Source organism: Corapipo altera, unplaced genomic scaffold (assembly GCF_003945725.1).
Source record: "Corapipo altera isolate COAL_440 unplaced genomic scaffold, ASM394572v1 46, whole genome shotgun sequence".
NCBI lineage: Eukaryota > Metazoa > Chordata > Aves > Passeriformes > Pipridae > Corapipo > Corapipo altera.
Window position 1 is genome coordinate 11907236 of NW_020884883.1, and position 21421 is coordinate 11928656.

At 41.0% G+C, this 21421-nt stretch overlaps 2 protein-coding genes across 8 annotated transcripts in view; one reads left to right on the plus strand and one right to left on the minus strand.

The window, feature by feature from the left end:
- Positions 1-15400, minus strand: part of FAM49A (family with sequence similarity 49 member A) — a 53783-nt gene extending 38383 nt beyond the window's left edge. For 5 of the 7 annotated variants that reach the window (XM_027641041.1, XM_027641032.1, XM_027641037.1 and 2 more), the window contains exon 1: positions 15271-15400. The gene's annotated coding sequence lies outside the window, so the exon portion shown is untranslated. Of the gene's footprint in view, positions 1-14628; positions 14649-14928; positions 14950-15270 lie in introns of those variants that run through there. The other 2 variants (XM_027641034.1, XM_027641036.1) reach the window with 2 other exon arrangements.
- LOC113946060 (basic proline-rich protein-like) lies at positions 14529-15554 on the plus strand. Its single transcript, XM_027640926.1, has one exon. It carries the CDS (start codon positions 14529-14531, stop codon positions 15552-15554), a length of 1026 nt encoding a protein of 341 aa, XP_027496727.1.
- The last annotated feature ends 5867 nt before the right edge of the window (positions 15555-21421 follow it).

Sequence of the window (21421 nt, forward strand, 5' to 3'; positions counted from 1 at the left end):
CTGAAAGACTTAGGAACTCCAGCATTAACTAAATTTATATAGAAAAATTAAATTTTGGAAACAAAAAACCAGTAACTATCAAGGAGTAACTCCTGTTCAGCTTTATCATAAAATTATAAAAACTTTGCAACTTACACAGAACAGCTACTCCTCAGCACAACTTAAGTAGAAGCTAGGACTAAATCAGATTTTTAACAAAATACACATTCCATTCTGGAAACTTGCTTTTAAACCTTTTAAAGAATTTATCACAGATATCCAAATTTCAGTATAAAACAAAATCAAACTAACACAAAGATCAAATGGGATCTAAGAACAATGTCAATCCAATTCACAGAGTTATTGTGATGAACCAGTATGAAATGGGCATTAAAAAAAGACCAGATGATGCCAGGAAGCACTTCTTGTTCACAAGCAATAACTGTGTGGAATGGGCTGCAAGGTCAGTTCATTGAGGTAACACATTTGGATTGAGAGAGATGTGGTTGAGTGGGAGAGCAAGTGCCATGTGAAGGGAAAGAGGATAAACCACTCTGCAAAGTTTCAAGTTTCCAGTTTCAGGTATTTAAAAAGGAATATTCCTTTAGAACTGGAGATGAAGAGCCCAAGATTGATATCAGAATTTTCCACAGAAAAGCTGAGGGGAATGAAGAGAAAGAACACTTTAATGTGTTTATAAAATAAATATAAAGACACTTCTTGCAGCATTGTGACTTAACCACAGGGTAAAAAAAACAAATTTATGAGCAACCACTCTTCTCCTGGAGAGAATTTGCAAGTTAGAAAGAAAGGAAAGTGATCATTCCTTAACATCAGTAAGATAAAAATGGACAGAAATAAATAAGACACTCTGGGAACCTTAGCAAAACCTTAATGCTGCCTTAAGGGAAGGATATCAACAAGGAGGCAAACCATCACATATTAACATGGAAGAGAAAATTCTCTTTTCCTGTTTTGGTAACATCCAGTAAGTCAATTTATCCCTAGTTAAAATGCATTTATACAATAAAACACAGGAATCAGTTTGGTTCCCTCAGCGTAGTAGTCTGGGGGACCTGCTGGGAGTAAAGCTTATTATCCACCCAGGGATTTGAGCAGTCGTAGTTCACAACCAATTTGACTTAAGGAAAAACACAGCTGCTATTTTGAAAGTTTCCTGCTGTGTAAGAAATAATTAAGGTTGTATGATCAGTATTCAACGAAGCATAAATAGCAAAGATGCTAAATTAATTCTATTTGCAAATGAAGAGTTAAGTGAAGCCGCATTACAGAATGGACTATGTAATGTTGTAGTTCAAAGGCAAAACAGAAGAGTTAAATAAGATGAAGTGTGTGTCAGAGGCCAGACTCTCAATCCTAACTATGCAACCACAATATTATTTCATGTTTTAGAAGTCCTTTACCCAAGAACTAGAAAGTACAAGTTCCAAAATCAAGCAAAGAATTATATTCTGATTTAAGATACAAAAAATAAAAAAGGAGCAGCAGCTAAACACACTTATCAATGTATATACTGAAAAAGCACAGATTCATTAAAACCTTTATTACCAAGTTTGTCCTATATAAATATTATGCAGAAAGATGCAAACGATGTTGATGGCAATGCAGGCAACTCAGGGTAGCTCATCCTTAAAGAATCCTGACCCTAGCTTTGATTCTCTCCCCATACAATCCTCACACCACAAACTGCACCAGACAGCAGGAATTCCCAGCACAGGAATGGCACTTAGCCTGTCACTGTCTATGCAGGGACTGGAAGCTTAGTTTCTGACCACTGGACCACTTCCAGGTGGAGGAATATATGGCAAGTTCACCAGGACGCCTACGCCATCCCAACAGCTATTCCTCAAGTACTACAGAAGGAAGGTGGTGAGACAGATGGTTGTGCTCCACAGACTAGAGTCAACCCTTGAGTTGTCTGTTGGACCAGACACTGTTAAGTCATTAGGACTCTAATACCTTTAACACTGCTTAAAGAAAAAAAACACCCACACACAAAACTTCACACTCTTCAGTTTTTGCTAAATATAAGGTTAGACTTGCATCTCCTTGACAAAGGCAAACAGCCAATTAGTAAAAAAGGGCTGAGACATTTGCTTAAGACAGGGATTCCCCAGGGAAAACCCAAAGATCATGCCAACTCAGGTTTGCTAGTAGGTTGCTGTTGCTCCTTTAGCTAACAGAAGGCAAAGCTTAGGTCAGGGATAAATTTTACTCTACTGCCAAGATATACATCCTTTGGTTGAGGACACTGTACATGCCATCTGCTTACACTGAATTTATTAATTTTGACTTAAAATGCCAGGCCATAATTCTTAAAAAATACATACATTTTTTTAAGCAATTGTTTTCAAAGTTGTTGATTATACCTGCATATTCCCTGGGGTTTGTCTTACAAAAAAATTTGTGAAACTCAATTATTCTATGATTTTAAGTTGCTCTGGATTATTTTTCCTGCTTTCCAGACATAGCCTCTCACTTCCAGGCTTGAAAGAATTTTTTCTCCTACCTTTCAAAGACAATGCTGCCATTGCCTTCCCAAAGAAGCATCTGAATCCCAGCTTCCTGGAAAGCAGGATCTGTGGCCACATGTATGTCAGAAAATAAAACAGACTAAGGCACACAGCCACGCTCTGGGCTTGGAACCAACAAACATGGTACAGCTTGTAGCTGGACAACTAAAATCCTATTCCTCCAAAACAGCCTGGCCAGATCCAAACAGCCTTCTGGAAATGGTCCATCTCTCTCCTAACCCCAGAACTATGCTTGGGCATTATCTGTGAGAGTGTTAGTTGGCACGGGACAAAACTGTGTCATGAGCAGTACTAAAAATGTAACAGTAGAGTTGCACGCCATATTCACTCCTTATTTAGTTTCTACTATGAACATGCATCACAAATACAGTACCCAGCTGCTTCTGGAGAATATCATTTTTAGAAGTTAATTCCATAAGCAGCCAAATGCATTTCAGAATTAACAGGTCACCTTTTCCAGGCTTTATAGCTCCTAGCTTTAATATCACATCCTCACCCAGGTGGTTGTTGCTTTCAAACCAAGGGAACAGAACAATATAAACATGTAACAGTTGGGCATTTGTGTTTCTGCATGTATTATATGCAGCACAAGTGAAAATTTGCACTCTAGGTTTTTGCAGTTTTTAATGTGTTCAGGTAGACTAAACATGAGTATCTGACTTCTTAATTTCGGCAAGCCTGGATTGCTGCCAGTAGAACATTGGCCCTGACTGTCAGCTGGTATAGAGTGGGCATAGCTCTACTGACAGCATCTCAATGCAGAGCAGCTGAAACTCTGCTTCTCCAAACCCCACCCACATCAGTGTGACGAACAAGGAAGAAATTCACCTTATCAAGATCAGCATTTTTGGGACAAATCTGTGGTTTTTTTTCAATAATTCACAAAGTTATATATGTCTTCACAAATTGTTTCTCTCTTCTAAGTCAGAAATCCCAACTTTAAAAAATTTAATGCAAACCCAAATCAGAAACATTTACCCTTATTTTGCACAAAAAAGAACATAAGTAAGAAGTTCTTGTAAATACAAGAGAGACACATAAAATTTTTCCAAAGCAAAACACAACTACCATGGTGCAAATCTGGATGTAAATATTATACTTGGCAAAAATTACTGTGTGTAAAACTTTGTATAGATGTGATTGTGCAGTGTCATAGGGTACCAAAAAGTCATCCGGACAGTACAAAAAACATACACCCCTTTTACAGCTGCTGACCTAAAGATGATACTTCTTCAGTCTCAATTCAGCTTACCTTCTTGTCTTAAAAGTGTAAGGGTATTGTGTATTGGATTTCCGTGGCAAGGTTTTGGTAGCAGGAGTGAGGTGGAGGGGAACAGGACAGGATGACACAACCTACCACTGGCCAAGGCTGAGCCCATCAGCGATGGTGCAGTACTTCTGGGATAACAGAGTTACGAAGGTGGAAAAAAACTGCTGCAGAACAGCGAAAGAGAGGAGTGAGAGCATGAGAGTAACAACCCTGCAGATCCCAAGGTCAGTGCAGAAGGAGGGGTAGGAGGTGCTGAGATTCCCCTGCAGTCCGTGGTGCGGACTATGATGAGGCAGCTGTATCCCTGCAGCCATGGACGTCCACAAGGGAGCAGAGATTCACCTGCAGCCTGGGGAGGACTCCACTCCAGAGCAGGTGTATGGATGCTCAAAGGATATTGATCCCATGGGAAGCCTATGCTGGAGGAGGCCCCTGGTAGGACCTGTGGACCCATGGAGAGAGAGGCCCATGCTGCAGCAGGTTTGCAGGCAGGTCCCCTCACAGGGGACCCACATTGGAGCAGCCTGCTCCTGAAGGACTGCATCCTGAGGGAGGGATCACAGTGGAGCAGTTTGTGAAGAACTGCAGCCTGTGGGAAGAGTTCACATTAGAAAAGTTCATGAAGGACTGTTTCCTGTGGGAGGGACCCCGTGCTGGAGTAGGGGAAGAGTGTGAGGAGGATGGAGTGGTAGAGGGGTGCTGAACTGACTGCAACCCCCATTCTCCATCCCCCTTGTGTAGCTTGAGGGAAAGAGACAGAGAATTTGGGAATGAAGTGGAGCTCGGGAAGAAGGGAGGGATGGGGGGAAGGTGTTTTAGGATTTTAGTTTATTATTAATTATCCGACTCTGATTTGATTAAGCCAAACTAATTTCCCCAAGCGGAGTCTGTTTTGCCCATGACAGTCACTGGTGAGTGATCTCTCCCTGCCCTTATCTCGACTCACAAGCCTTTCATTATGTTTTCTCTCCCCTGTCAAGCTGAGTAGGGCAGTGATAGAGCAGCTTCAGTGGGCACCTACAACCCCAACAGGGTCAATCCACCACAGTATTGACAAAACTGCTTATTACTCTGTCAAACCTTGACCACCCATTTATAACCATTGGAGTACTGGCTGCCAATCTGGTCCAGTGAGTTCACCTAATCATCCACCTAATAACCACCTGCCTCAACCTAATAGCCCCATATGATGAACTGCCATAGCCTGATTTACCCAGGAATAGTTTAATCATAGTGCCTTGAACTACAGGTACAATTTCAGTCTTCCAAAGAGATGAAAAATGACAAATTTATCTCAACAGTGGCATCAACACCCAACTAAAGACCATCACTCCAATTAACCAAAAAACCATCAGATCTTTCAAGAAAAACAGCCAAAAGCCCACCCACATATGTTAATCAACAAATTTATTAAATCCCAGTGATAATAACACTGGAGGCATGAGACAGACATCTGTTTTTCACAGATCTTGGCCTACATCCTAGTTCTGATATGACAAAAAACCACAAAGCAACAGCTAAAAAGAAAAATTAAAAAATTACTTTAGATCCAGAATTAGTATGATCCTTTTCTTTTGTTCCCAGGATACCTACAGCGACACTAGAAAAGGGTGATGCCAGAAAAGGGACTGCTCATTAAGATCTTAATTTTCTCCAGCTCCCTTTGGGCTCCTTGACAAAATGCTTCATTTCATATGAAAGTAAATGTTCGGGTCAAAGATCTCCACTTTTCATAGCTGTCAAAGGAAAAAGTCTGGTTTACACAGACACATCCATTCTGCTGTGATTTCTAAAACATCTTGTGTTGGGCTGAGCAAGAAGAGAGACAGCTGATTTACGTGCCCCCATGTCAAATCGTTTCACAGCATCAGTAAATAAAGGGAACATACAAGGCTGACTAAACCCAAGCTGATCAATACTGTGAATCATCGACTCAGAGATGGCTTTGAACACACACACAGGACATCAGCTGGCAGCATGGTTGGAGCTGACCATCCTGGTGCTGGCAGAACCAGGAGCCCAACACACCACCTAGTAACCCATGCTAGAAGCTCATTTAGAGCTGTTAATTGCCTTTGCTCTATGGAGAAAATGTGACTCTCATCAGTGGCAAGTGCTTTTTCTCAGAATATACCAAAGGAAGTCAGGCAACTCTTGCTCCACTGTACACCAAGAGTCACTATGAGACTGCAGAGTAAGCAAGTTCATGGACTTCTCGCAAAGACACAGAGTTATTCAGATTTGGTCTCTGAGTAAGTCCAGAGAATCACCCAATTAGTCTGTTTTCTGGAAAAGCTGGAGATGAAGCTTTTTAACAGTCCAAAATTAAGCAATGAATTCAGGCATATCTACCTACAGTCACTGGCACAAGATGGGAGAATACCACATACAGTCATTCCTTAAGAACCAGCAGGAAAGTGTCTGCAGGTTTGGAGGATAGCCTAATCCCTAGGAACTGGGGCTATCTCCTTTCCAAACACATTTATATCCGGTTTCCTTTTAGAATCTTTCATCCGTGCAGAAAACAAAAAAAAAAAAAGAAAAGAGAAGTTATTAAAAGAATGAAATGTTTCACTTCAATGTCAGCTGAAGGAAATACTACCACATGCTTTGCTAGTAATACCACATTAAAACACGGAAAGCAGAATGTCTTGTACCATGTACAAGAAACAAACCTACCTGAATAACTTCCCTCCCCCCCTCGCCACCTCGTCTTGTGATTCTCTCTAGAGCAAGTCATATGGCAGCACTTTTCTCCTTTTATGGGCAAAAAAAAAGGAGAAAGGAAGTCAGCAGCCGAGCAGGACTGAAGCGCCACATGAATCAAGCAGCTCAGAGCTGTGCTACTCCTCACTCATCCCTACCTCAGTGCATTATGGATATACACCCTGAAAGAGGGACACTATGAATCAACTGCCACTTAATGCATATATAATTACATGTCACTGAGTGTTTCACGCTGAACTCGTTACTACAGAATGTATTAAAAACCAAAGGATAGAAGGCATATAATATATTTGCATTTGCTTATCTACCATCTCCTCCCTTTGTGTGCATGTCCTGTCAATAGCAGGCAAAGCTCTTCTTTGGGAAACAGCTGTAGTGATAGTGTGACACTGAGCAGCAATTAAAATTATAGTGCTTTCTGCTGCATGAATTTCCACGTGTCCCACACTGCCCCAGTGCCCACCACCCACACCCAGCTCAGTCCTTCTCTTCAGCTGCTCTACAAGACAGATTCAGGGAAAGTTATTCATGATCCAACTCAGCAAATTTGGCTTTTTTTTTTTTTCTTGGTGAGAGAGAACAGTGGAAATCTCATTAGCTCAGTTTTAGGGAAAGGTAAATGATACACAAAATTCCCTATGTATCAGGCAAAAAAAAGGAATAAAAGCCTTGTTATTTTATCAATAAAAAGAAAGAAATCATTGTTTCTGCCCCAATAACCAATACCAAACAATATGAGGACTCCCATCTGTAAACATCTACCGTACTGAGAAATTGTAAAGAAACCCACCTCTTCTCCATGTGTAGGTGATGGTATCAAGAATTTGTAAGAACTCCCCTCTCCCGCCCAAGCACAGGCAACAGGATCCATCAGCCAGATCACCACTGTGTACACATGGCCACCCATGGGACACCTGCTGTGGAGTCTGGGAACATACCTGTCAGTCCTGCAGGTACCCATCCTCCATTCAGAGCCACCTGGCTTTCCCTCAGCTGTTTATATGCAGTCATTCCAAGTGTTATCTGATTATTAATTTGACTATTACAACTTATACTTGACTGCTTTATTTGGGAGTGATGATGAAAACAACTGAATTCAATTACATGAGCTATGCTTGCTGGGTCATGGCCCACGCATTTAAGTTAAAATGCAGATAAGCATTTCCAGGGTCAGAGGCTCTGTCCTTAAAACATTTTTTTTTTTTTAAGGAAGGAAACAGTCTCCCTGGTTATCAGATCATTATCAGGTCAGATCAGATGGCCAAAACAGCAGAGTTCAGTAGGGAGTTTAAAATAATCTCATCATTTTTTGAAGTCCAGCACTACTCTTACACAGAACATGGAATTTTTGTTAAATATATATGTATAATGTATATATTCCTTACTGTTAAAGATTAATCCTTTATTCCTTGAAAGCTTTGAAGTGTTTCAAGAATGTATTTAATTCTCTATTGACAAATGTTATTTCATTATAAACATGGACAGTTTCTTTAAAAAATAGTATTTTAACCTGTAGGTGTCCCTTTGCCTTATAAATTAGAAGACATTGAATAACAGCAACCGCCAAAGTACAAACACTTTATTACAATTGTGGTGACTCAGACTGTCAGGATTTGGCAGCCCACAGTGTTCCTCAGCAGCAGAACAAAAGGGGATTTTTTTTTTGGCAGTTTTACTTTTAGTTCAGTAAAGGACAACATGATACTGTCTGTGTCTTAATGAATCAAAACCTCAGTAAAACAAAGGCATAAGTAGTTGGAGCCCAATCATTTTGTGTCTCACGGTATAAAAATGGACAAAAAAATAGATATATATTATCTATACATCTAAGGCCCCTAACACATGTGCTCTCCCTTTGTCTTTTGAGAAAAAATAAAATAAACAAAAGTAGCACTGTTATCTAGTTGCAGAAATACCAATCACTTCTACAGGCAACACAATCCCAAAATACTTCAAGATCAGGAATTATTTTCTGTTTTCCTGTTGAATACAAGAGATATTGACAGAAAATTTTAAGTGGATTTTTTAATCTTTTCACTAATTAAAAATATAAACCCCATAGACCTAAATATCACACTATAACAGAACATAAAACACATTTTGAGAAAGACTCATTTTCCAGCATCCCCATCATGATCTCATCTGGAATGGCAAACTATCCCCACAGTTAGTGGTATTACAGAGCCCTGCTGAAGCACAGACTTGTGAGAGGGTGAGGGAAGTGCTCCAGTCCTACAGGGCTTTTATGCTTTAATAATAAAAACATAGGAAAAACAGAGAATTAGCAGATTCAAATTCCTCTGCCACCATCAGTGATTAGGGAGAGGATTACAGACTTATTTCCAGAAGCTTCTAAAGATGCCAACGTCCATCATGAAATCTTTATCTGAAGGAGTCACCAACTGCCTACAGACGATCCTTGAAGCAGAGCACTGTGCAGTTGCAGAGCTATACAGTACATGGAGTCAGACTATATATGTGTGGGTGGCAGAAAGTATAACTGAGACAAAATTAGACTATTCCTGGAAACAAATGTAACAAATTTAACAACCTTAATAGCCTTCTCAAATCTAAACAGGTCTGAACAACTCTTGAGAAATACTATTACAGAATTTTCCCCCACCATTGCTTTCCTCCCCAGTTTCCACAGCATGGAGGGGATTACAGGAATCACTTCCAAAAAATCAGGACCAACAGATCACCTCTACTAAATAAATACCACTGTACATCTCTCATGGAAGCTATTTAAACACAATTCTAGAATCAATTTACTGGAGATAGGATCATACAGATCAGTTATCAGAGAGAATTTTCCTTCTTCTCCAAAGCAATTCTGCTCTGTAAGTGGCACCATCACTCAGCATTTCCACACCAGCTAACAACAGTAATGAATTTTTACCCCACAGCTCCACACCACTATTAAAATGCATGAGAGAAAACAGAAGATGAACTTTCTCCCCCTCTTCCCAGAAAGCCATTAACTGAAGCTAACCTTCCAGATTTAATCTGGGGCAGCTGCAAAATGAAAATTATAATGATCAAGTTAGGTATTAAATACACTTGCAATAAAGAAAATAAAACAGAAAGCAGGTTATCTGTGAAAAACAAGAAAGCAAGCCCTTCCTCCCACTTCTTAGTCTAACCACATTCAGCCTAGGCAACAATAGTCTTAGGACACTACTGAGCTCAGTTCAGTTGCAGAAGCAAATAGTATTCAGCTGTTTTAAAATATCCCACCTTATTGGCAGGCACTACAGGACATGGATCCATACAAGACATGGGTCTCCTGGTAGCCTCACATCTGCACCAAGATGCAATGGATGTCGTAAAGCATCTCATCAAGGACAAGACACCTACACTGGACAACTGAATTAAACCAGACTCAAATTGTGTTCTAAACTCAAACTAAAGACTTTCTCCTGGAGTCCTCAGTCTTGCCAAATTCTGGCCTCCAAACCCACCCCCCAAATTTATACTCTCCTTAGATTTATTAGTCCATATGAGCCTAGAAGCACAAATTGGACTCAACAGGAGAATTTTGAGCATGGCTACAACAAATTTGGGTAAGGGAAAGTAAGATAACTGGGATAGTAAGCAGAAAACCATCTAACCTAGTAGGTAACGAAGTTCTGAAGGTTGTACCTTAAACTGATGTCTCCTATTCCTGGAAGCTCAAGAGGTACCTATGTTATTAAAAAGGGTTGTAAAACCCTCAGGCCTCCCCAGTAGCAAGATACAAAGTTATTCTTTTCACAAGCTCCTGAGGAAAGGAGTCATGCAATTTTGAAGTTTCAGATGAGAGAGCAGGAGCATGCCCCCAAGCACCATCGAGCTACTTAAAAGCATCAGGAAAGCAACCACAGAGGAAGTAAAAGTGGGTGGTAGGCTCTTTTCAGGTTGAGAGACTGGCTCCCAACCACATCTCTGCACACCAGGGTAGTGCCCTAAACCACAGTCCTAAGATTATTCCTGCTGAAGCCATGAAATGGAAAAATATTCACTGGATGAAACAATGAAACACCTATAGAAACCAGATTTCCCTCACCTGAATGCCTTAATCACAGGGTAGGAGTCACTCTCCCTCTGGCCTAATTATTGTTTGGGGTGTTTTTCAAAGTAACACAGTTGCAGGTGAAATAAAGGACAGCTTATGACACGCTGCTTGTTGCACTCTCTTGGGAAGAAGGTGATGTTAGCTAAAGGTACTTAAAGCTGAAAAGAGGACAGAGAATCAAGCATCATATTTAATGAGTATGGGATGCAACTAACGCAACATCAAACAAAGAGAAGAGAGAGATATTAACATCACTGCAAATGCTTCTACCTCAAGTTTGAGGTAGAATGCATTTATTTCTTAGCAAAACAGGCTTTTCAAATCCTGAGGAAACATTTCCATCTCGGGATGCCAAATGCAGTGAGGCAGGAGAGAGATGCCACTCTCCAGAACAGTCTCTGGTAATAGCTCTGGATGGATGCAGAAATGAAGCTCTGTGCATCTCTTTTTCCATAAAAAATATGGAAAAGTGTGCTTTCAGACAGGGGTTTTAAGACCATCAACCTTAGCTTTGAGGTATCTAATTGTAAAATAGGCCACTCAAATAATTTATGAATTCAGGCAGTAATACAGCAGGGAAAAGGATTCCCCCTCTGCCCAAATCCCATAAATTATATATGAAAAAGCTTCTAACAACTATTTAAATTTTAAGTTAAACCTATGTGTATCAGAGAGATACAGGAGAGTACAGTCAGTGTAAGTCTACACATCCCCTTAAAAACACCAAACCACCTCCAGTGTTATTAAAATTGTGAAAACTCGCACTTTGTCATCCAGAGCTCACCACAGACAAATAGGATCAAACTCAAGATCCCAGTATGCTTCATGCCACATTCTAGACATGACAACTCCCACGCCATATTGATGTTCTTCAACATGCCTGAGGGACACATGCTTGTGACCTATATTTATTAAGTCTTGAACCAAACCAGACCAGCACACAGAGGGACACATAACAGCACTGGAAGGTTCCACCAGGCTTCAAAATTAACTTTACACATGTTACAAATGTCATAAGTTCTTTACACAGATTTACTCAAAAACAAGCCTGGGACTTATGCATTAGCTTCACCTTTCGCACAGCCAGTTATCCAAACCACGATGTTAAAAGTCAACCTGTCCACTATGAACAGTGCTACGGAAGTACTGTTGTTATGGATAAAAAAAAAAAAAGCAAACAGAAGTCCCAGAGAGCACTGGTTTTGTAATCTATTGAGAAGTTCATAAATTAGACAAGAGTATTTCAGCTGTTAGCATGCAAAAGTAACTGTTCTTGAGTAAAGGTAAGGCTGACTGATGTTTAACTAAATCCCATGGTTGGCATTATTTCTAAACATTTTAAATCCACAATACTAAATAAAAACCTTTCAAGCACCTGTGCTGTACTGGGTCACATCTGTTCTAAAAGGTATTTATCCTATATCTATTACTGTTAGTTTTTCTGTAGAATCCAATACTGCTACCAGTTTAAACCAAGAACTTCTATAAGCAGTAAGTAAAGAAAAGACACACCTTTCATTTTAATTGGAAGTGGGAACTGGAATTTTGAGAAAGCAGAAGAATGGCAAATTCTTGGTACTTCACAAGAATTCAGATCTGTACATCTCACATCATTGATGTTGCTCTCATCATCATTCCCAGCACTGCATAGCAGCTTCTATTACAATTTTAATTTAAACAACAAAATTAAAATTTATGACTGCATTTTTTGTAGCTCTCAAGCTGCCCCATATATTAAGTATTTTAATTCATGCCTCTCAAACTGTTTTCTCTGATTTAGTGTTACTGTTTTGCATTCCTAGATAACATGAGTAGAAAGCACTGCTAAAAGAATGATTGGTAATATTGAAATGGATCCAAATACATTCTGAATTCAGTACAGAGGAAACACTAAAAGCTTTCAGCTCCTTCAAATCAACATACATTGCTGGCATGCATATGCCCCTGTACATTGATGTTATAGGTCACATTGACACAGTCAGTTTGTCTCCAGGGATTTAACAGACCTAATGATGTCTGGATCGTGTACAGGTTTGGGATATAGAATAGTATTTTTCTGGTTTGTATAAAATCTGAATTGAATTATCAAGTTCATATGCTGCTGCATGTAGTGTGCACCTAGTGCTAAAGAATGCCAGTGACTCTACAAAAATATTTTACAGTTTCTCTAAAACCTCTAATTAGGAGGGTATTTGGAAGTAGATAGAAATACGACTGACTAAAGAGGTCTTACTTGTAGTATCTGTACATCTATAAAATATTATTTCTGTCAAAGTACCGGAATGGTTATTCATCTAAATAACATTTTATATTACTGACAGACATTTTAAGCTCTCGTTTTGTATAACACATAACGTGCAAATCTGCAACATACTGCACATGCAAATCCTCAATGTCTTTGTGAGGCTACCATACTGCTGAGGCCAAAACATTTCAGCCTGACAAAACAGTGTCAAAAATGATGTCATGAGGACAAGCTAAGCACACTAACAATGAATTATCTTCTCAGCACTGTAAAATTCTCTAATAGACTCACTATTATGGCAAAATGACATCTGCTGACAGTAACTATGCAGTAGTATCCAAGATGGTCATCAGTTTTCCTTTTTGACTTAATCAAGGGGTTTTTTTTTCTCTAATTACTGGTATACATTGTCTTTTTAATCACTTGTTGTTTGTTCATTTTCTGTTTTTAATAAAGAACAGAAGTTCACAGGAAAAAAAATGCATCACTGCAAAAACAACACAGAAGGGTACTGAAAAAGTACAGAGCAGAATATAATAAAACATTGCACAGTCTTTGAGAAACCAGAACTCAGAAAACCTTGTAACCTTGTAAACCAGTAACTCAGAAAGCCTTGCTTATGTTTGCCGTAGTCTACATAGACAGAAATTTCAAAGACCAGATAAACTATACTACAGTTGTTCAAGTTGAAGAATTTTATTCTTAGTTGCTACCTTACGTTTTTTATGAACCTAAGTCAACCCCTTCATGATATTCCCATGATCTGTAATTTCATTTCATTAAAACTTTTTTTTTTAAGTCTACCCTAGAAAGTAGTAGGGGTTTATCATTAGTTTATAATTTCGGCCTAGTGAGGTGGGAGAGTGGCGGTGGTATAGGAGAGTAGAAAATATATTTAAACATGAGAAGTTACAAAGTTGATCTTTTTATACTACTTTTAAAAAGTACATTGCTGATGTATCAGTCTTCCTAACACCTAACACAAAAGTTACCATAACAGTGAAAAGGGAAGTATCAGCTCAGTTCTTCCCTGTGTAATATGAGTTGGGGTATTTTTGTAGAGCTGTGCTGAGCATGTGAAAATCTTTGCCCACAAGGGAACCTCATGTCACGACATTATTTCATGCCAGATCTCCCCACCTAAGAGTTCACTGCCAAAGTTGTTTTCATTTTTTTCTGACCTTGCAGACGGTCAAAACAGAAGAAGCAAAAGAAACACACCTCTGTCCCCCTTACCTTACTCTTTCCCCATACACATATAAACTGCCTTTAGAACTGGTAAACAAAAACAGAGAGCACAAAGATGGGCTGTACGACAACCAGAGACTACCAGGAACAGGCTGGAAACCAACGCACATCACCACCCTCGGCAAGTTATTAGCAACACCACTGAAAGCCTGTGCAATTAAGAGCCTCGCTGTGTTGCCAGCGAATTATGGAGCATTCGATTTTACACAGTGGCGTCATATATTATCTAAACCATAGCACAACAAACCCCACATAAATAAAATTAAAGCTAAACGGTCTCGAAATCAAATTACGGGAAAAAGTAATAATAGGAAGAATGGATGCAAGCGTGGTATCTGTTCACTGTAACACCTCTCAACATGGACAGCGATTCCAACGAGAGGAAGGCAGCATTACAGAGCCTGTTTTTCATCTCTCGTCTAGGTACATCCCTCTGGAAACACCACGCTTATGCCATCCCCCATCCAGCAACTATCAGCAGCTGGAGCAGAAAGTTTTCGGTATAATCAAAGTTGGAAGCTTAATTTCCCTTTCTCCCCCCAGTACTCACTCCAGCCAGGAACAGCGGCGTGTTGTGTGACCAACACCCCAGGCCAGCGCTGGAGCCCGGCCGGACAGCCCCGGGCCGGGTCCCCGCACGGGCGCTGCTCGTCCCCGCGGCCGCGGCGACTCCAGCACCACCCCCCGGCAGCGACAACCCGGACACTTCCACCCAGGAGGGCCAGTGGCTGGGGAAGCGTCTCCCCAGACTGGGGCGAGGCCAAGCGGGGAACCTCCACTGGGGCTCGCACCGCACCCGATGCCTCTCCCGATGCGGCTGGGAGTGAATGCAGCCCCCCCCGGCACTCACCGCCGCGGTGCCGCGGGCGCTGGCAGCGCTCCGGGGACGGCGCTTCCCAGGCAACAGTTGGCCGTGTCCCCGCCGTGTCCCCCGGCGCCACCCCCGCGGTGCGGTGCGAGGGGCACCGCGGGGAGGGTGACTCGGAGCCGGGCAGCGGGCACAAAGGCGGCTGCGAGGGTTCGGGGGGCTCGGGGAGCGCAGGAACCCCGGGGCTGCAGCGCGCCGTCCCCGCCCCGCTGCCGCGGGGTGATGCGGGGGCGCCGAGCGAAGGAGCGGCAGAGGCGGCTCAGCCCGCCCGCTCCCGCGCAGCCCCCGGGGGGGTGGCGGCCCCCGGCGCCTCTCCGCCCTTACCTGAGCCGCCCGTCGCTGCTGGCCGCTGCAGGGACCCTCGTCCATCCCCCGCTGCTCCTCCGAGTCAGTCGCCGGCGCTGCGGCGCGGCCCAGCCCGCCCGGCCCAGCGCGACGCTGTGGCAGAGCCGCCCCGCCCCGCGGTGGCTGCGTGCGGCTCCCGCCGGCGGCCGCCCCGGGCGCGGCTCCCCCGGACCCGCCTCCCGCTGCCCAGGGCTGGGGGGGCGAGGCGCCCTCCGTGGGGTGGTGGATGGGGTTGGGGGATGGGTCGCTCACCCCCGCACTGACCGTCCCTGGGGTCCTCCTGGCTCCGCAGTTCGGGGGTCTGGGGTGTCCGCTTGGGAATAAGGGCAGGGCAGCAAGCGGGTGTCACCCAGCCCGGGGACATCGGCGCTGACCCCAACCCTCCCCGTCCTCTCTCCTCGCCTCCCAGCCCGTGGGTTCTGTTTTGGGGTGGGGGGCAGGCGGGACGGGACGAGGTGTGCGTGTGTAAATGCTGGAGTTCGGTACTGCAGATACGTTTTTGTTTTTTCTTTTATAAATTTCTGGCTTTGCAGAAGGCAGCGCTTCCTCAAGACGTAAAAAAAAAAAAAAAAAAAAAAAAAAGATCTGAGCCCATTCACAGCTTGTGAAAATACTTTACTTCCTCTTGCTGTGGTGAGGGTTAAATGAGGTTAAAGTCGCTAGAATGGCTGTGCGGCGCTTGATTTCCCCCTTCCCCAAAAGCCAGTCTGTGAATCATTTACAGAACAACAGAAAGAAAGCAAGAAAGAAAGAGAAAAACAAGAGCCTACAAGTGACAATACTGGAAGTACAGCACAGAAATACCTACTTATTTGTTCATACCAGGGTTTTGCTTGCTGAGCTCTTTAAATGTGAGAAGCTGTGATGCTGACCACAAAAGCCATCACAGCTCTGTGCCAGTGAACCTGAGAGTTCACAGCTGCGTCCTGCCTGGGGTAGATGTGTTGAATAGAGCTGTGTGCCCCAAAAGGTGTGATTCTCATGAATAAGGCAAGTTTTGGAGCATTATGAAGCTGAGTGGTTTGGTGGAGCTGTGAGCACGTAGGGCCTGCTGCAGACTTGACCCTCTCTCCTGTCACTCCCTCTGACCAAGCATTCCAGAGCAGCATCACTTCCATGCTTTAACTTCTTCCCTTTACCCAGACTGTATCCAGATGTCCTTGAATTGTTCTTCTTTGGTCTGAAAATTCCAAATTTTCTAGTTAGAAAATAATTCAAGTGACATACTTAGTCTATTAAAAGGCTGTGTGTCTGTTGCTGTAGCACATATCTAATATAGCTACCCTTACAGCACCCAGCTTAGTAGAACACTAAGCTGCTGGCTTGTATTTTTTACCCACAAGTCTCAAAGTACCCTTTAAAAGAAGTAAATAGCATTGCTCCACTTTCAAGTGGGAAGAAGGTCACATGGAAAACTTGAACCAGGGGAGAGAACTGAACCTCAGGTTCCCAGCTAGCAGCTTAATGTCCCCTTTTAATTATTTTTCGGGGGCATGCATTCTGACTGCTGTATAATGGATGTGTCTTAACCGGATGGTTTTACAAAAGAAGAGGCAACTGTCACGTCATTTGGAAATATTCTGACTCTGTGAGTGCACGCTCTCAGGTTGCTTGCACTGAATGCATCAGGGACAGCCAGAAGAATATTTTTATTCTGCATATAGGTAATATTTAGGAGTTAGAAAAGTCCAGCTTTTAAGCCCTGCCAAAACAAAGGGACTGCTGTATATTGATGAAATGAACTGTAGAACATCAGAACATAGCTGTAGCGTAATATACCACCATAAGACCGGAGTTGAACAGCCTGTAGGGGAAATGGCAGGCAAGTGATAGATTTCAGATTCTCAGCTTTGGACAATGACATTAGAGATGAGAAAACAATCATTTAACCAGCTACTGGTGTATCAGCCAAACCACAACTGTCTGTGTGAAACTGTTATCCCAGTGCTGGTGCAAGACAAATTCAGTTTGCAGCACATCGGTAGAGATCAGATTAGAGATCAGATTCCTCAATAAAGTAAATTCTGATCACTTCAACTCTGTGAGGGATCTCACATAGTGCCTAGTTTTTGATTTGAAGAGATATTAGATACCTAAATTTCTATCTTATCTCTACCAGCCCCATTCTAGTACCTCAAGCACCCTAAACTTTCTCAGGTAAAAGGATGTTCTTGTATTTACACAGGTGAATTGTGCCTCTAAATTTGGGTATACAGACAGCTCCATTTCTTAGACATTAATTAGGTGTCTAATCTCCCATTACAGGCAGTACTAGAATCCAGGTGTGGTGTTTTCATAAGGTTGCCTCACACATCACAAGAAACAGGTGCCTACAATCAGTTCTCAAGTGAGTAAAGCAATGGACCAGCCAGTAAGAGTCTGCATTATCACAACTTAAAGCTACCCAGGTCCTGATCCATGGGCAGGTTAACCAGAAACATTCAGAGATTCTTAAGATGCTCTTGGTATCTTGTTTTGTTCTCTACTGGTCTTCCAGAAGCCCTGGATCTCCTGTGACCTATAGATGTAGCTCAGAATGTCCACTGCCTATGTATCTGTCTTCACCACAGTGGATATTTAAGACATTTAGCTAAAGACACATGCATACAGACATCTAAAGCTTAGGAATCTGAATCTCACACTAAATTCCATCCAAATCGATTTGCAATCTCAAATCTCAGGGGCATTAACACATTTTATTTCACAGTTATGACAGTGTATACACAGCCAGTTGCCATGGCTCATAGCATCTTAGCAGCAGTCTCCTGATTTTTTTAGGTGCTGTCCTTATAACATCTCCTGGAATCTGAATGGTGACATAGTTATATTTATTTTAAAAAGGAATGATTCATGAAGTCATCTACAATGTTGGCAAATACTTGAATTTTATCTACCTGGAACAGTGTTGTTTAGTCTTTTGTAGAGTATGGTTCCTTGCAGGTCTTGAAACTCATGGCTTTATGCAGAATTGTACCAGCAGTCATCTAGATTCAAACAGCGGTCTCAGAACAGATGGGCACATGAGTTTTCAGCTTTTGATGTTTAACTTGCTAAGCAGAACTAAGGCATTTATCTAGCAGTTTTCTCAAGTATTGCATGTAGGAGTTGATTTGTGGAATAAAGATATCTTCCTTAATGCTCATTTTAGCTCTGTGCACACTGACATGAAAATTAGTACAAAGACCATCAAAAAAAGAATAATAATAATAATAATAATATATTCTATGAAGTAAATTATATAAATATTAAGTACAATCCTTTTGTCTCTTGCATAAGTCAGAATACCACTGATATTGTTTGGAATTGTAGCTCTTTGTAACTTCTGAAGAGGAACCACAATGTTATTTTATAATTTAGGAACATAGTTTTCTTTCTTGGTTATAGCACTGGAAATTAGGAGTGAAGCCAGCAACTTCTGAGACATGACAAACCAAAAGAGAAGAGGAGGGAGTTAATCTATCATTTTACAACTCTGAATTGTGTTTGAAATTGTTTCTTGTGAAGCCACAGTGCTGCTGTGGCTTCATCAGTATTTTTCTCTCCTCTCAAAGAACCAGCCATCAGTAAGGGAACAGAGAAAATTTCTATGTCTCAATTGTTTTAGGTATCTTCAGCTTGAAGAGCTTTCTTTCTCAGAGAACATGGAGCCTTTATCATGGTAAACCCGTAGTTTGTCTCTTGTGTCAACTGATCCATGACATTGGCAGAAGCATGGGCAGCCAGCCCTTTGCTGACAAGGGAGCAACCATGGCAGATTAGAGTGGCTATATCACTCACAAAAAGTACTGGAGTCTCATATGAATACAGCTGGAAATCTGATCTGTGTTTATCTACCTGTTTAGAAGTCAATATATAGGATGTATAATCCACTTTTAAATACTTGTACACACTTTGAATGGCACACAATAAAAATTAAATTGTTTTGTGCCTTAATTATCTTAATTAGTCATTCAATGCAAATTAACTTTACTCAGAAAAGTGATATGATTAAACTTCTGGTATAGGCTTTTTAAGATATTGATATGTGTGCATCCAGTTAAAAAAATTGAGATATATAAAATACATTGCTTAAAAAAAAATTATATTTTTTTATTTTTAACAAGTCAGAATAATATACCTTAAATAATGGGACATTGTCTGTGTCATTGTACAGAAGTGTGGTTAGACCGTGGGACTTCTTTGGGTATGGTTCCCAACTATACCTACCTTAGCCACATATACATGGACAAAGCACAATAATAATGTTTCTATACATTAGGTTGTTGCTAATGCTGTAGCACTGAAAATCATTAGAACAATTAACAGGAAACTTACCTTTTAAATTCAAAAGTTTATCAAGGAGCAAGCATGGAATATTTGTTCATTCTGCATGCTGCTTGTACAATTAAACTGCAGTGTATTTTAGCAGAAGTACATTGTACAACTAGTTCAGATTTGCTTGAAATAATATTCCTTTTGCAAAACAAATATCAATAGTTTCAACAGCTCACTGGATATGTAATGTTTCACTTATCACTATCAGTGTTAATAAGAAAATATCTAAGTACCAAACTATTTTAAGCTGGTCGGTACAAACCCATTTTCATTTGCATCTAGCAAGAGGTATCCTGGCAACCGTATATTTTTGGATTCGTAACAATTTATTCTATTCATTTTATGCAAATGAGGGAACCAATACTGGAGGAATCATGAGAATTCAAGATGGATAACTTCCATCGTTCAGAGCTATAGATAGATGATCAGGAATCTATTTGAGTGAGTTTTTTTTTTAAATAGTCCATGAAACATTTTCTTCAGTGTTTCTACCGAGGTAAAATGTTTATTTGGCATAATTCACATACTTTTGCTCAAACATGGAAAGCAAGTAGTAACCCAAGCTGTGCCCTGTGAAGTCATGATTATCCCATACCACAGCACTGCTTCTGCTCTGTTATTTTCTATGTTGAAAATCCTTCATTTTTCCCCAAACTCACATAGAACTTATGAAGAAAAGAGGAGGAGCAGAGGCTCTCAACACTGATCACATCTAAGCATGCTGACTTGAGAGCTTGATAAGCTAACACAGTATCTACAGCAAACACCAAGTTGAAGTGCTATGTATATGTGTTATCATATCATATGTGAATTTAATTGAAAGGACATTTTTTGGAGAGCTGTCTTCTGGTTTTGGTGGGTATGTGTCAATTATTCGTTTGCATTTGCTATAGAAGACACTTTACAGAAACCCTTGTATCTTCAGTATATTCCATCACTATAAAAACTTCTTTTTCTTTTTTTTTTTTAATTTTTGATAAGATTAAAGGAGTTCAGCTTGCGTACAGGTCTGTTTATAGAAATGTACTGTGTATAATACCCTACAAGTGCAGAACACTTATAAAAGTAAATTATTCTTTTTTTTTTTTAACTTGTGTTCTTCAAGAGCTCTCAGCCTGAATCAAAATCAGAGAATCTGAATACTCTTAACAGCCAGGCCTATGTAGTTCCTTTCAGAGCAACAACAATAAATGAAGCTTTCTGTAGCAGCATAGCTGGTAGACTGAACCACAACCCTACAGCTACTCCTCAGTGAACATGATAGCTGTTGTTCCACTCTAAGAAAGTAATCTTCCTCTGCTGACCTGTAGGACTCAGTTATACCCAGAATAAATTCAAATTAGACAACTAAACTGGTCCTCAAACACTTTTCTTGTCCTCATATCAGGGTTAAATGTACATATAACAAGAGAACAGTTTCTCAAGCAACTCTTGAACCATTGAAGTTTTCAGGTGGCTTAGGACCCTTCTTTCTATTTACCTTCATGCACGCTACCTATGACCAACACAGTACTTGGACTGTGTTTCATGAGATAACCAGTAGAACCTTCCTTGAGTACAGCAGGCTCTGTCAAAGGACAGGAGGACATAGCTGATGGAAATGGAAATTTTAGCCATCTAATTTTGCCCCATTGCTACATGGCAGTCAGTGAACTTCAATTTGACTTAGTAAGTTAAAAGGCCAGGACTCCAATTTGAAGATATATGAAGCCATAAGCAGTTGCCACAGGAAATTACACAAGTGTGTTGTAGTAATAGTTGGGTTGCTAAATTAGTTTCTTTGCTTTTGTAATAAGAAAAACCAGGGTTTGAATTG